This window comes from Gekko japonicus, unplaced genomic scaffold, assembly GCF_001447785.1.
Source record: "Gekko japonicus isolate JY-2015 unplaced genomic scaffold, Gekko_japonicus_V1.1 scaffold1035, whole genome shotgun sequence".
In the NCBI taxonomy this organism is placed as follows: domain Eukaryota; kingdom Metazoa; phylum Chordata; class Lepidosauria; order Squamata; family Gekkonidae; genus Gekko; species Gekko japonicus.
In genome coordinates, this window is record NW_015168078.1 from 280,942 (window position 1) to 298,252 (window position 17,311).

Here is a 17,311-nt window from a genome sequence, read left to right on the forward strand (position 1 = left end):
GTCACTTTATCACTCGGTGACGTCTGGTGGCTCCGCTAAACCCCATTCGGGGTTGCTCACGCAGCAAGGTCCATTGGGGCAGGGCATGGCGGGAGCCTCGGTCTCCGACCTCTCGGCCAAAAGAGCGACTCCCCCCTAGTGCGCCCTAAAGCGCCCCGGATCCGAGCTCCTCTCTTCCTGAGGGGCTCGTTCGGGTCTCCGCTCGCGCGGATTCCCTCCTCCACCGCGGGCAGGCGAGGCGCCCTCGGGAGCAACCCGAGGATGCGTCCGCCATTCGCGGGAGCCAGACCGGAAGCCCCCTAGCTGACACTTCTAAAAAGCGCCATTTCAACAGTAAAATATAATACTCTCACAATACAACAAACTGAAGAAGGGTGGGATATAAATCGAAATAATAAATAAATAAATAAGAACTATAAGAGCTAGTGAAAGACGTCCTTTCTCTATGGTGGTAAAGAGAGAACTGAGGGAAGGCGTACTCTCCTCAGCCTTGTCATGTGCTGGTTTGGGTGGGAAAACTCCAGCTCATGTTGGAGCAGGGGCAGGGGGTGCTCCACAACCTGGAAAGAACTAGAAAGCTTTAGAACTTTCTTTGTGGCTGGCCTGTGCACTCATGGTCCCCATGTGGGACTGCACAAAAGCCACAAAGATGAACCCTCTTTTCTTTTGTTCAAACTGTGCTTTTGAGACATAGGGGTCCAGAAAGAGAAATATGCCAGAATTCAGAGTTTGCCCCAAGGAAGAGGTATCAACTAGGATACAGTGCGGATGGCACAGGATGGCAATGATACACAGGTAGGAGTGCTGGATCCTACTTTGGAAATATCTGGAGATATTGGGGTTGGTGTTTAGCAAGGATATGATGTCACTTTCTGATATGTCCTATGATGTTACTTCTAGGTCAAAGGTGATGTCTCTTCTAAAAAATGGCCATTCCTATGATGCGACTTCCAGGGCGCTCTTTCAAACCCACCTGTGAGGTCACTGTCTTTCACCAGTCACTGGCAAAAGTGACTTTGGATTTCAGCCTATCATGAAACTGACTGGCCTAGAGGAGGACCAGAGAAAAATAAGACAGCAGGTATCTATGTCTGCCCACTGTTCCACAAGGCCAACTTATAAACAGTTCATCACAGCTTACTGAATTGGTGAGAAATCTGCTAATTTTACTCTGTGTGTGTGTATGTGTATGTAACAATGTTGAGAAGAAGCTTAAGCTTTATTCTTTAGGGATATAAGAAAGAGGTGTTTTATAAATATTGTCCAGACAATTTGTCACAGGTTTAACAATATATATCTCTCTTTAGCCACAGGGCAGGCACTAGGTGATGCAGCAGGCCATATTTGTTTGGGTAGGGGCTGTGACTCAGTGGTAGGGCATCTGCTTCGCATACAGAAGGTCCTAAGATCAATTCCTAGTATCTCTCATTATTTATTTTATTTATGGGATTTTTATCCCACCTTCCCCCAAAAGTGAGCTCAGGGCAGGTTATAAGGATCAGATATGTGCTGTCGAAGACCTCTGCCTGAAACCCTGGACAACATAAGAATACAAGAAGACCCTGCTGGATCAGATGAGTAGTCCATGTAGTCCACTATCCTGTTTCACACACCAGTCAACCAGTTACCCTGGACGACAAACAGGGCACCGAGGCCCTCCCCTGCTGCTGCCTCCAAAACTGATACTCAGAAGTTTGCTGCCTCTGGCTATGGAGGCTTTGAATATGGAGCAGCTGTCCACAGCTAGGTATGCCAGTGGGCAAGCACGTGTTGTGAAAGTGGAGAGGCTAGGCAAAGAACCAATAAAGCACCCAGGATAGATGCTGGAGAAGCATACAGAGTGTGCTAAGCCTCTGTGGCCATGCTACTCAGCACACCACTTGGTGGTCCCCAGGAAGGGCTGACAGGAGAGAGCCAGAACCATGGTGCTAAGGGCCCAAGGCAGGCAATAGAGCCACTGGTGAGGGCTGCCTGGTTTGGGCATGCTTTGAGCCGCTGCTCACAGAACACTCCACACTCTGCCTCTCAGATACCAAGAGGGCATGCACCTGTAAAACTGCTATTGCTTGGGGGGGGACGGCTACACTGGGATAATCCTCATTTTCTTTTTCTTTTTTTTATAGCCCCTGAAGGGGATTTTTTTATTTATAATACAAAAACCACAACAGAAAATGGGAGGGGGGACTACATTTATGGGATAAAAGAAAGATACCCACTACTAACTAAAAACCCAAGAGAGATCTTCTAATCATCTTAAACAAACATCAAGTCTTAATCCCACTGATCCCTTTAGAGAGAGCTTTTTTCCTTATTTGATAATGGTAGAACTTGTGGGTACTCAATTAAATTGATGGACAACAGATTTGGGTTGGTGAAAGGAAGAACTTCTACATATTGTGGGATTTACAACCAATGAACAGAGTGCTGGCCGCATGGCATAGATAGCTTTAAAACTGGATTACAGAAATTCATGGAAAGGAGATCCCTCAATGGCTACTACAGTCCGAGGCAACAAACCTCTGGATACCAAAGCTGAGAGACAAATCAGAGGAAGGCCTTGGCCTCTATGCCCTGCCTGATGAACCACCGTGGCAAGTGGTTGGCCGCTGTGTGAAGCACAGTGCTGAACTAGATGGCCCACTGGTCTGATCCAGCAGTGCTTCTCTTATGTTATCAGAATACATGGAACATGGCCTTTACCTTAAATGGCCACTTAGCTAGAGTATGAAACACACCTGCATTTGGACATAAACTTTTCATAAATTCTACAAACTTGAATGCAGTTTTTGTTCCTTTTAAAAAATTGTCTTTAATGGAAATTTATTCAGCTTTTATTGCTGGAGTTCACAGTAAAAGCCATCACGTCATGGAAATTTTAATTTTCTCTCTCTCTAGAGAGTCGCTCACATTAACTTTAAGATTTTTTGACTGAAACTTTAAAGTGTCTTTCCATTATCTAATTACTAAGAAAGCTTGACAGACATATAAAAGGCAACTGAGGGATCCATCTGTGAGAAACCGTTGTTCTTTGCAACCCCTCATTAAATAAATATTAAACTAGAATATCTTTCATACTAATGTTGTTTACAGAGCAGAGACCTCATTACTTCAATGTCAGGTGTTCCAATGCCACAACGACCGACTTTCTCCCTCAAATGCTTCTAATGTTTCCTAACAATGAGGAAACAATCATGGTGGTCTGCTTTATGTAAGGGAAAGGGAAGGTCAAACTGGAGCACAGAGATAATGTCAAAGGCAAGCTAGGATGTTAAACAAGACAAGTCTGAAAGCAAGGGTGGGGGATGATGAAGGACTAATGGAAGCAGCAAGACAGACACAAAACAAGCTGGAGGGCAGAGAACTCTAGTCAGAATGAGAAGGCAGAACAGAAGCACAATATCAAAAGGGGGAGTAGCATCAAGACCAATTGGGAAGGAAAGATTTTAGCTGTCCCAGCAATTTCTTCCAACTGATCTTCATGAAATAGTGGTATTGTGATTTGGCAGTGTTACATGATACTTCTTCAGGACAATCAGACTGAATGTTGCTAGTCTTCTGCTCTTCTCTCTAGCCTTAGGAAATCATCAATTTAATCACAATTTATCAATATGGTAGAGCTGGGTGGATTTCCTAAACCAGCAAGTATTCGGTCTTGGGGCGGTAGCTAAGAGGAGGGAGAAGGGAGGAAGTGCACAAGCCAAGGATTTCTGGCTTCTTCTCATCAGGAGCTAAAGTCTGTGACAACTGAGAGCAGCTATTGCATGTGGTTCATGTGCACTTGAAAGACCTCTCTCTCCCATTTTACTAAAGTAAAGGTTTCCCTTGCTCGAAAGCCAGTCAAATCTGACTCTGGGGGCAGTGCTCATCTCTGTTTCCAAGCCAAAGAGCCAGCGCTGTCAGAAGACTTCTCTGTGGCGCACGGAATGCTGTTACCTTCCCACTGTAGCGGTACCTATTTATCTACTTGCAATTTCTTGCTTTCAAACTATTTTAAAATGATTCAGGGAAAACACCTCAGACTTCAGAATTTGGAAACATCAGAAACAAAAGGAGCTTTGACTCCTTAAAGTTTATGGCACCAAAATGTTGTTGGTCTCTAAGGTGCATACGAGCAGTTTAACATGTCCTTCTATGTCTCACTGCAGGTTCTATTAAGCAAAATCATTCTCAACATTAATCTCATCTATCAAGCACCACTACTACAACAAATGTCAGATTTACCTTCTGAAATATAATCAAAGGGAAAAGATACTATTGTACTGTGATAGACTGATACTGCAAATGAGGAGGGGAACTTAGTGAAATCTTAGAACTGTTTATTCTAATTCACAGAAAAAATATGTTTTTAATTTGCCTAGTTATTACAAGAAGAAGAAGGCTTCGGTCACATACACTAAATAATCCACTTTCAATGCACTTTCAACTTGGATTTTGCCAGTTCACACAGTAAAAATCCGGTTGGAAATTGCATTGAAAGTAGATTGAAAGTGGATTATTTAGTGTGTGTGACCACAGCCGAAGAGTAGGTTTTTATACCCTGCTTTTTGCTTCCTTAAGGAGTCTCAAAGTATCTTACAATCTCCTTCCCTTCCTCTCCCCAGACAGGTAGGTGAGGTTGAGAAAGTTCTGAGACAATTGTGACTGGCCTAAGACCCAAGGTCACCCAGCAGGTTTCATGTGGAGGAGTGAGGAATCAAACCTGGTTCTCCAGATTAGAGCCTGCCACTCTTAACCACTACACCACATTGGTTCATGGAGAAGCAGCATATTAGAAACAAAGGTTGAGAGGAAAAGCAGAAATAGTGGCAGCAGTCCCATGTACGAAATGGGGATGATTTAAGGTGCAGAACGGGTTGGAAGAAATGGCTGAATCTTTCCCTTGTCCACATTTTCCACCCTCAAAATCAATTTCCTGTAGCCATTTTTTCTGGCGAGGCTTTAAAAGAAATAAACCAGGAGAAAAGCAATGAGAGAGATTGGTTTGAGAATAAGAACTTACTCCTGATGTTAAATGGTTTTCCCTGTCCTTCTTCACAGGAGTTCAGCACAGTCTGCATTCTAACTTATTGGTTGAGCTACCATAACATCTAGTTTGTCCCTAGGAAAGAATAGTCATATTTTGTAGCCTGATTTATGACAGTTGCAGTGTTCCCTCTAAGCTGAGTTAGTGTGAGCCAGCTCACAATTTTTTGGTCTCCGGCTCACACATTTTTGTCTTAGCTCAGGAAGGATGGCACCAGAGCAAACTAATTTATGCAGTAGCCAAATCGCTTGCTCACAAGTTTAATGCCAGTAGCTCACAAAGTAAAGTTTTTGCTCACAAGACTTCACAGCTTAGAGGGAACATTTGACAGTTGTTGCCAGTTTGTTGAAGGAAGAGGTTCTTGGTCAGTAATCTTTTTTCACCAAGGGGAACTCAAGTACGTTGTAAAATATTGTGTTTTTTAAACAGCCGTGTGCTATTTTATTTTACTTTTATTTTTAAAAAACAGGAGGATTTTTCTCAAGATAGTGGTGAGCCTCCTTCTGGAAAAAAAGAAAGAACCAGTTTTGATCACCACAGACAAAGCTAGATGAGTTCCAACCAGCCCTGTAGCTAGGGATTTTGGGGTGAGGGGGCCTCGGGGGGTACAGCTAATTAAATCAAAGCTAATAATAACATTAATTCAATTTGGGGCCAGCCCGGAAAGGAGGGGGCCCGGAAGAAATGCTAGGAGGCCGGGCCCCGTGGGCCCCACATTAGCTACGGGCCTGGTTCCAACCCTGAGCAGAACTAGATAGTAATGGAGAATGTATGGGCAGAGATTAAAAGAGCAAGGCCAGCTTTGCTAGGAGAAAAAAGAGGGAGAGAAAACAACAGACTCTACCAATACAACAGAAATACCAATACAACAGAAATAACTAGTTAAACTAAAGAACTCAAAAGCATCAATATGTCAGATTTAGGCTGAAAATTAGATGATGTTTTTAAATTAGAAGCGTAAAAGTCTCTACAGAATCCTGGAACAGAGATGTAAAAATTAGTCAGATGCAAGTTAGGTGGACAAAGTTATGACTGATCAATCTCATGATTTCAGTTCTGATGCTTATAAGCGGCAACTTGGAATGGTTTGTTTCTCATATATAAACTGGATGATCCTCCATCCCCAGCATTTCTTCTGGAATACTCCCAGAGAAAGGCTTGTTGGGTGACATCTGGTGTAGACACCCAATTAGCTTCCTAGGGTTGGTTCACTGAATGAGTGCTTGCTCTTACCTTTAAAAAAGTAGATTCTTTCTCTTGGAGGCCCACTGTCTGCAAATTGCAGAGGCAGATTGTAAGGTGTTGTGCTCAGTTTTTGGAAAGTGTACCAATGGCTTTTTGTTCTTTTCAACTTTATTTTGTACTTCTATAGAGGTATACTGTGGTGTAACAGACACCCCCTTAAAGCAAGGAACTTCCTTTAAAATCAGGGTACCTAAATGCAAAATTCAATTTGCTTCTTTGTTGAATATAGGAACAAATGTAGAGGTGTTTCAAGTCTCTCATAAACCTCTGAATATTTGGGGAGACAGAAATTACAGGTACCCATGCTACATAGTGATATGAGTCATATTTGAATTACTGATGGTTTTTATCTTATTTTTTTACTATACCTACAACTGTATCTTTGCTCAAGTACCCTTTTGTACACCTGACGTTTTTCACACCTACCACAATTTAACCTAATTAAGTGCACATAACACCTTCTTTGCCCTCTTTTTTTAAACATCCAGCCTGAAGAAAAGTTTTGGTGACTTCCAACATTTGCTCTCCCCTTTGTGATGTTTTATTTACTTTATTTACTTTCATTCGTTCTTGGGCCTGAGGCACTTAAAGAACCATATTTCTCATGGCTATCCCACAATCACAAACGCCTGAGGTCCTTGATAATATTAAAAATTGCGATCTAGATGGGGTACGTTTCAGTGTCCCATGATCCCATAATACTCTTCAAAAGGAATACCTTAACCACAGATGGAAGTGCTGATGCCCAGCTCACTTTCTCAGACAATCTGGAGAATCCAATAGCTTTCCTCAAATAGCGATCATGTACTTCACAGGTATTCAGGATATACAACGCACAAGCAACAGCATAGCCTCCCCAGTTAGAAACCCCTAAAAGAGAAAAATGCCATAAAATGAAAAACTAAAGTTTTAAATTTTTCTGTGGTTTGAACAATGAGTTGTCAAACAGTACATGAAGAAGAGGGTTGCCAACATTTTTTCTAGCAGAGATTCAATGTGTCTAACAGCTGCATAATGAGAAGAAATTTAAAAGATGCATCTTTTCCCATACATTAGAAAAACTGTTGGAAAGTTATTTTTCAGAAGAAAAATCTGATATTAAAACATTGCATGCTATTGAATAGTCTGCTTAATTTTAACTATTGAATTTTCTGATCTAAAGTGATAATTTGAATATTCAGCTAAACTGAATTCGAGTCCAGAGCTATGTACAGCTTTTCTGATCTGAGAAATTAGTTCCTAAGCAAAGGCATAATCTTAACAAGAGATCAGAAATTAAACAATCAGAAATTGTTTTCCCATGCCTGGACTGTGTTTTTAAAAAGATAGCCAAGTACCTATAACATAAGAATATTATCATAGTGCAAGAAAATCTATTTGCTGAACTTCACTTTCTTTGCAAACAGTGCTTGTAACAATTTAATGGGATTTTATACTCAGATTGACTCTGTAACTGAGGCAGCAGTAAAATGGACTCTGTTATGTATCGCGATGGAACCATACTTGCGAAAGGGCTCGCTAGCAAACATGCGAAATAGCGCAGCTTGGAGTGCATCACAATAGAAGGCCTGGGTCCTAGAATGAACCAAGAGATCGATCCGGATCCTAGTAGCAGCCAATTGGTAAACAATACTCTGTAAATAGCCTATCGTGGGATGTGGGGTGTGTGTTGGGTGTGGGGTGTTTCATGAATATAAGCAGGACTCTGACCTTGCAAGTTTGTCTTAGTTTTGAGCTGAAACCACTTAATAAACATGAGCTAATCACTCCCTACACATACACGTCTGAAACCAGTATATTTCACTGGCGATGAGGATGGGATCCCGATGATCAAGCCTGACCCGACCTCCAGCACTGACTCTGGCACCAGCACCACGCAATGAGCACCAGCCCTCTGCGCCTTGCATCGCTTCCAGGGTCATTGCTGCCGCTCCGGGACATCTTCCTGAGTTCAACTCCGCTCACCCGGAGTTATGGGAAACCTGGGTGGAGCGCTGTGGATCATATTTTGCTTGATAGTCCCAAATTTTCAGCTCTAAGAGATTAACTGATCTCCCCTTTATTTAATCATTACCCTCTCTCCAAAAGCAAAATTATCCTGGTTACTTAGAGATGAAGACAAACAAACTACTCTGCATGTGGCAAAATTTTCTAGCTGCTGTTGTCAAATCACATGACAACTTCTGCAGTAGCAACCTTTAAATTCTTCCATGTTTTCCTGTGGAATGGGGTTTATTGTGGGATGAGGGTTTGCTGTTTATGACTCCAGTTGCAAAAACAGTAAAAACAATAAATGGTAACAATTTAGACTTGAGACTGATCTAATATTATATTCAGGAATGCTAGGTGGTACATTCATTCCATTTTCCCATTCCCAGTAAAGTGAACTAAGTGGTAAATTTGTGGAGGAAGATAACACAGAAAACCTCTCAAAGTTGAAGATACAATTTGAAAAGTTTATTTCTAAGCACAGAAAAATAAGCAAATGAGAAGAAGTAGGGAAGGAAAACATCTAGCTTAGAAAAAGAACAGCACAGTTCCAAATTTATAAGGATTCTCTAGTAGTCATGCCACCCTTCCAAAAAATAGTTTGTACCCCCTTACAGCTAAAGGGTGGCATAGAAATTGAACCAAATAAATAAATAAATAAATGTTGATCAAGCTGACAATGGCCCACTTCTTCCTAATCCATATTTCAGGGATTCCATGAGAAACAAAAAACCTCATATTTAACAAAACAAAAAGGGGGAAGTGGGCTGTGCAAATATTCTTTCCGAAAATGTCCAGATTAGTGAATTGTTTCCCCAGGATCATGCTGCTCTGGTAGGTTTCATTCTCACCTAATGCATATCTACCAATGTCATGTTTGCGATATGAAGTGCACTGGAGGATTTTTAAGATGTGTCTGTCAACCATCACATGATGTCTCCTCTAAGTGTTCCATTTTGGTTTGTTCCAGGACTTACCTGCTGCAACTGCAAAATCTGCTTCCACATCACAAGCAATAACATCTCCATTTTGAATGTACTTCTTCACAACTTCTTTTACTTTTCCCATTCCTAATTCGTTCCCTCCATCCCCAATGCCTAAATTAAAATGGGGAAAGTACAGTGAGTCTTATACAAGTTTACAAATACGAACTTTTGAAAATACAGTGCCTCAGAAAATACAGCGGGATAGTAGTTCAATTAATGAAACAATTATGACTGAGAATTGTATCTGAAGGCACTGTAGTTCTATTAATATTCTGAAGTGCTAGCAGAAAACTATTGTTTAGGAAATTTATATTCCAACTTTCAGTTTATACAAGAAATATAATTTTCAATACGAGTATAAAATATAAACATGGGTAAAATGATAAATATAAATAAGATCTGATCAACTGTGGTAAAACAGATATGTAGTACTATATGTGTCTTTTTAATGCAATGCATAATGTTTGGGAATGTTTATGATTTATTCATTTTTAAAATACATTATTTACATTACTTATAGCCTGCCTTTCTCACTTGGACTCAAGACGGACTACGTAGCGAGTCAATACAATCAACAGGATGGGACATTGAGTGAACAATGCAATAGGAATTAGGTTTGTAGAACCAACCAGAAGTCTAAAAACAGAACTGAAGCAAAGTATTAATATGACACATTAAATGATCCTAGTTTCAGCAAGCCATACACAAAAATGTAGACCACAGTCCCTCATAATTTATCCAATTAACTTGGTGAAACGTTTAGTATAGTGCAACTTTATTGTCTACATAAAAAAGCCCTCTTAAACAGTTCAGTTTTGCATAGTTGAGGAAAGTCAGGAGAGTGGGAGCTCTCCTTACTTACTGCCTCAGGCAGGCCATTCTACAAGGTGGGGGCCACAACGGAGAAAGCATGTATACGGGCAGTTGTTGATTTTGCCCATTTGCTGGTTGGCACCTGCTGAAGACCCTGTTCTGATGAACAAAGCTTTCAGGGTAGAGCAAAAGGGGAGATGCATTTGTGATAGCTAATACCTTAAATTGAGCCAAGTAACTGGTGGGCAGCCAGTGAAGTGCCTGCAGGATGGGATCATAGGAATAATGAGTGCTCCATCTAGCTCCCAATAATAACCAAGCTGTGGCATTCTGCACCATCTGCAGTTTCCAAACTGATTTTGATGTGAGACAAGTGTATACTGCATTACAGTAGTCTAGTCTCAATATTTCTGTGGCATGCCTCCAGGTGGCCAAAGCCACTAAATCAAAGTAAAGGTCCAGCTTATGGGCTAGGTCAGGGGTGTCAAAAATGTGGCCCACGGGCCGGATCAGGCCCTCGGAAGGCCCCAATCAGGCCCACAAGGCCCTGGCTGATTCCTACTTCCATTTGCAGTTCTGCTGCCGCCGCCATGTTACAGCTTGCTTTACCAGTCTCTCTCAATCGCACAGGAGAGATAGATAGGCAAGGCTCTCATGTGCGATTAAGAGAGTCTAGTAAAGAACTGGCTGAGGCTCCTCCCCCTCCTCCTCCTAGGGAAGGGAGGGAACAGCCAGAGCTTGCTTCCAGGCCAGACTGCAAGAGAAAAGGGAAGGAAGCCTTTCTTCCCTTCCACTGGCTGAAGCTCCTCCCTGAAGGGAGGGAAGGAATGGGGGAGAGTTTGCTTTGCTGCGCTGCCTCAATTACACGGGAGAAATACCAAGCACCTTTAAGACCAACAAAGTTTTGTTCAAGGTATGAGTTTGTGTGTGCCTTGCTACAGTGTGTGTGTGTGTTTTGTTGGGCTTTTTATGCCTGGGTACAACTGGGTTCCCTCCCCATTTTCACTGTATTCATGCCCTCATGATCCAGTCTTTCTCAGTAAGCAATGTGAACTATTTTAGAGGAGGAATAACAACAAGCCAGTGAGGTGGATTAGACTGAGAGTGTATGTCCAGACCAAGTTTTGTAGGAAGTTGTAGTTATTTCTTTGGGGAAGAGTATAATTTTGTATACACATGGCCTTCAGCCTGTGTTAGGATGCCTTCTTATGTTCTTGACCAGCACATGAAGCAACTTATGTAGCAAAAGGTTGCAATGGTTGCCATTTCATATTTTTCCCTGGGTCCTAGTCTAGGAATACTGAGCATGAGATTTCTGTAATAAATGTCAATAAATCAAAAGTAGGTTTGCAGCTTACAGATACACACCTGAACAGCATACTCAGGATTGCTACTGCACAGACATTTTGATGCAATAATTCAGTGTCAGTTATCAGAGACTATTAAATAGACAAAATATTGCAAGAGTGCTAGTGTTTTAAGCATGTTTTATTTAAAGTTTAAAAATCTTTAATTGTGTTTGTCTGTGTCCTTTATAAAGTTTATATCTGCGCTACCTGGCATTACATTTTATGACACACATGGCCCGGCCCAACAAGGTCTCATTTATGTCAGATCTGGCCCTCATAACAGAGTTTGACACCCCTGGGCTAGGTTGAGTTGGAAGAAAGCCTTTTTGCAGCTGCATTAACTTGCTTCTCCAGTAATAATGCTGGAAGCTCTTAGCTGACTTAGCAAGGCCCTGGCAAGGTCAAGATTTGAGCCTGTTCTTTTATTGATATTGGATATACAACTTGATATGTGAATATCTACAGATCTGAAAACATTACCAGCTGCTACATTCCCCAAGAAATATTCAAAACCCATAGAGGACACCACTGCCCACCACCCAAAAAAAAAGAATCGGATTTGAGAAGGATTCTTTTGTAAAATGTAAGAAAGTAAAGGACAGAGCTTCTATCTGCTTTTGAAAAAGCAAGAGGGAAGGTTGATCTACATTTGAAAATAAAAACAGTGACAGATGAGACTCCAAAGGTATAGTGAGGGTGGCTCAACTGAAGTAAGCGCCTTATTAACAAGCATCTCAGTCAGCATCTTTTAACACCACTGACCTGGTATCCTTCTGGATCAGTTGTCTGGGGTACAGGTAGGGGTGGCACCACATTCCAGTAATTCTGTTGCTACAAGGTTACTGCTACTAGAGAAACTAGTCCTTGATCCCCTACCTTTCATGCTACGGTGTCACACAAGGTTCCATCACATCCAAAGATGCTGGAAAAAATGTGACTGTCATTTAAACTTTCCTTGCTTGCTGTTTTGTGTTGAGCTGAATACCCTATATGACTCAACTCAATGATTTGCTCACGATTAAAAATAAGTAGCATTTAAAGCCGTTCTGCTTTTGTCTGATGGCAGTTTCCAAAATGATGATTGGCTGGGTAGCTGCTGCTGACACGTGCTCACCGTCTACTGGTTTGGTTGTATTACATGTGCCCCTGGATCATCACGGGCACCATTTAATATCAGCTAGGTTAGAGAATATGTGTGGTGTAGCCAATGGTGTCACGGGCTCAGAACTGACTGGACAGTTCCCAGGCAGCCGTGCAAAAATGCCTACATCCTGTTAGTATTGATGAAAATGAACATGTTCAGCTTTAGGAGTCAGGCCAGACACTAGAGTCAGTTTGGTGTCGTGGATAAGTGCACAGACTCTAATCTGGGAGAACCGGGTTTGATTCCCCACTCCTCCACTTGCGGGGTATAAATCCTATCTCCTCCTCCTCTTCTTCTTCTAGAGACAAGCTATGCAGCTTTGCCCCCTCCCCCACAGCAGGATGGTGATAACCATGGGAAAACCTGCTTTCATAAACTGAGATCCCCCCCCCTCCATGTCTGATGTGTTGGATATACAGGTAGGGCTGGGAGGGAACAGTTTATCAAAGTAATTGCAATCCAGACCCAATGAACACTGAGTCAATCAGGCAAAATGAGCAAGGCTATAATAGAGACAAGGCACACAATTCCCCGGTACAAGCAGAACAGAAACGTTTTCTTCTACACCGATTTTAAAAAAGCACACAACTGAAGTGATGTATGAAGAATGGGGGAAGCAGTGTGAGAATGTACATTCATGGAATATTTTGAATGTAATTTGAGAATTCCAAAACAATGGATTTTTGGTGAGGTTTGCAACAAATTGTGATCAAAAGACAGTGGTGACTGAGCACCATTGTACTTATTTACTTTATTTATATCCCACCTTGCTCCTCAATGGGGACCCAAAGCAGCTGCCTCTTTCTCCTCTCCTCCATTTTAATCCTCACAACTACCTTGTGAGATAGGTTAGGCTGAGGGTGTGTGATTGGCCCAAAGTCACCCAGCAAGCTTCTGTGGCAGAATGGGGATTTCAACCTGGCTTTCCCAGATTCAAGTCCCACACTTAACCACTAAACCACAGTGGATCTCTATAGCAGTCCTTATTTATTATCAGGGCATTTTTTTTTAGAGGTGCTGGAACTCTGAAGAGGGAAATGATGTTTTCAGTCTGTACACTAAGAACTCATGAACTTTTAAATGTTTTAAAAAGAATTTTGTCAAAGAGGTTCCGGAACTCTGTTCTGGCATGTTCCCCCAGAAAAAAGGTGTATATTATTACTATTGCTTTCACAACAGCTAGGCAAGGAAGGCCACAATTATTACTATCTGACAGATGAGGAAGTGAGGCCGACTAACTTTTGCAGAGCTAGACAGTGACTCCATAACATACGGAATGTCACGTGACTGCAGAATTAAGAGGGCCTTTGCTGAAACTCCAGATTGTTTCAGAGGGTAGCTGTGTTGGCCCAGAGTTAAAACAGCCAGGTGCTACTGTTCTTCACTGAGACCACTGATCATCTTCTTTTGTATTTCCATCGGTTTTATTTCAAGATTTTTTGATTATACCTGTTCTGAACAAATATCAACTTATTGTTGAACCTTGGATGGTCTCTTTTTGCTGGCAGATATAGGGCTATTAATAACTTGTTCTGTTGCCAGATTTTTGGACAACAGTGGTTTCTTTAAGGCTTTCTTATGTTTAGTATCAATTTATTTTATTCTTGGTAAAATTTTGTATTTTTATTTTAATGCTTAATTTTGCTGTATTTTACTTGATTATGCTCAAAAACTTTGGTTAAAGGAGTTTATTAAGAACAAGAAGAGAAGAGATTGGATTTATACCCTGCCCTTCACTCAGAGTGGTTTACAAACGCCTTTCCCTTCCCCTCTCCACAACAGACACCCTGTGAGGTAGGTGGGGCTGAGAGAGCACTTGACAGAAACTGCTCTTTTTCAAGAACAGCTCTGACAGAACTATGGCTTGCCCAAGGTCATCCAGCAGCTGCGAGTGGAGGAGTGGGGAATCAAACCCGGTTCTCCCAGATTAGAGTCCATGCACTTAACCACTACCCCAAACTGGCTCTCAATTAGGAAAGAAAGAACTACATGGCAGCCATGGAATCTAAACCCAGATCCTCAAATTCAAGCCTTGACCCTCTATTAATTTGTCCAATTAATTTCTTTGGTTTGGAATAATAATAGTTGACTAATTTGCTGGTTTTTCAGTTTATATGCACATGCTTATCAGGTTCTGAAGTTCATGTACAATTCATATAGCACAGCAATGTTTTCTGCCTCAATGCTTGCATAACAGCAGCCAATTTTGTGTCTAGATCAGATGGGTAGCCGTGTTAGTCTGTCTATAGCAGTAGAAAAGAGTAAGAGTCCAATAGCACCTTAAAGACTAACAAAACTTGTGGTAGAGTATGTGCTTTCATGAGTCACTGCTCACTTCTTCAGTTTTGTGTCTGACAAAAGAGAGTTTTGTGTCGGACAAAGTCTGGATCAGTGATAAATTATCTTCTGAGGACTGGTAGCTTAAAGAGCAGTCCTAAGGAGGTCTACTCAGGTCTGTTCAATTGGTCTTGCTCCCAGGAAAGTGTTCTTCAGATTGCACTGCAAGCCAATGAAGTACTGGAACATGAGAATTTACACCATTGTGCACCAGTTCTGCATTGTCAATTTATTTGAATCTTTTTGAATCTACAATTTATAAATTGCTACGCAGTTTTGCAACTTAATTCTGTAGAAAGTCATGACACATATTTTCAATGTTGAACAGAGCCTTCTTTACATGAGAACTTGGGGATTATGGGCAAATCTTTTGAAGCCTAATTACTGGTAAATATGTAATCATAGCATTTATTTTACCTTACCTGCATTTATAGTAACCTTTCCCACAGTAGCTTTTCAGAAATATGGTCAAGGTCATGATTCAGAAAAGAGTGATATGGATATTCCATTGGATTGCTGCCCAATTTATTAACAGCTTTACTGATCTGTGTTGAGAAAGAGACTAATATTTGTTGTTTGTGGAGTGATATCTGCTGACATGCCACTTGGACTGTGCATACACATACACCCTGGGCTTAGGGAATGCTGCTTGAATCACCTGTTGTGAGAGGTTTCACATAGAGGATACCTGCCTGCTTTTCATGTTAATGAAGCTAGCAAACACATACAGCTCCTAGCCTTAGGGAAAGGGAAGCACATTTTGCCATTGTTAGCAAAAACAACAGCTAAGGGTAGAGAATCCCCCATTGCTGAAGGACTGGATGTCACGCAATACACGTCTTCAATCTACATCTGAATTGCCATTTCCTGGTAGGTGTCGCTTTGATTGCCTGGGAAAGCCGAGATCTATCTGCACATTAAGGAAGATCCTAACGCCAAGACTTCACACCTGACCAGATGGCTTGTCCCTGAGTTAGAGTTTAGTATTTCAATATTGGCCCAACCCTTAGAGTTACCACCCTCTCTGCATGCACCAATAAAATGTAGGGATGGGACAGACTTACAGGTAGGTGAATCCCAGGATGGCAAGGTTGCCAACCACCCCAAAGATTCACCTATAAAAAGTGAGGACCATGTGCAGGGTCTTTGCTAGCCGCAAACCCTTCATCATCCTCTGTCTACTTATATCCCCTAAAGTCCAGCTTACTATCTAATAACCCTTTGTCTATTCTTGATCTCTTGGTGTGCGCAGCCAAGGAGGTCCATACTTGCCGGCTGGTTCTGGCAGTGTGAGTTAGAAATACCCCTAGGTACTATTTTCTTTACCCCTCAGTTCTTCATTGCAACAGACAAGGCTTCAGGAAAAGATAAGTATGAACATATACCTACCTACCTCCTAAGTAAAAGGAACTATTTTTCTGTTTCTGTATTTCTAAAGGAACTTAATTGTATGTGTGTGAGATTCTGTTTTGTGTGTATGCGATTTTGATATTCTTCAGTAAAAGACAATTGATTTGAATTCACCAGTCTTGATTCTCTCACTGGGACATTCTTGGGGCGAACCGGACCTCCGTAAACTTTGGCAGGAACCCATATTAAATTTAGTTTGCCATCTGCTTTAGATAAAGCAGTTTGGCTAACATCTGGTTCATAAAGGAAACTTTAACACATCTCAGTTCGCTCCATCTGTTGAATGGTTCTCCTTTCAAATATGTCAGCGCAGCATATAAGACTTCACAATTATATATTTTTCATTCCTTTAAAAATGTCCTTGTTAAGCTCTTTAGAGGTGTTAGGAAAGATATGCATAGCCAATTACAGATGCAGTAATTAATCAATACAGTCCATAATTCACTGGAAGGAAGTGAAAGTTACAAACTGTCTTAATGATCACCCAGTCCCCATAGTCTTTATTTCAGGTGTGGGTTTACTTCTTTCACCTAAGCACCTGCAATGGAGTTCCCTGTGATGAGTGCAAAGGCGAGGGAGTCTGACAAACCTAAAGCAATCATTGATCAAACTCAAAACATGCAAAGCAAAACAAACAAAACCAACTAGTGTGACCAGTGATGTTCTCTCTCCAAACCCAGATTAGTACAGATAGACGAGCCAAGAGGATATATGTTAAGTCTTGATTGGAACGGACCATTGGATACTCACCACGAAGGGTCCTTCTCCTCCGAGGAAAGGAGGACATCTTGGTGGGTGATTCCCACCATCCATTCAGGGAGGCAGAAACAAATTCTTCTCACTTCCTGTCTCTGGCATGGGAGTCACCGACCTCTTCAGTTCCAGTAACTCCTAAAGCAGTTGGTTCACATCTTAACTCTATGAAATAATCAACATACTTCAATAGTAACAAGGAAAAGAAGTGAACAACAGGTAAGTAAAGGAAAAACAATTAGAACAGGAAGTGATCCTGCTG

At 41.5% G+C, this 17,311-nt stretch overlaps 1 protein-coding gene across 1 annotated transcript in view; it reads right to left on the bottom strand.

The window, feature by feature from the left end:
• Nucleotides 1-17,311, bottom strand: part of LOC107113340 (chromosome unknown open reading frame, human C14orf159) — a 51,082-nt gene that overhangs the window by 4,592 nt on the left and 29,179 nt on the right. Inside the window, exons 11-12 of the mRNA XM_015414662.1 lie at nt 9,235-9,354; nt 6,987-7,138 (exon numbers count right to left, since the gene is read on the bottom strand). Of these exons, the coding sequence (XP_015270148.1) occupies nt 6,987-7,138; nt 9,235-9,354 (272 nt within the window). The remainder of the gene's footprint in view (nt 1-6,986; nt 7,139-9,234; nt 9,355-17,311) is intronic.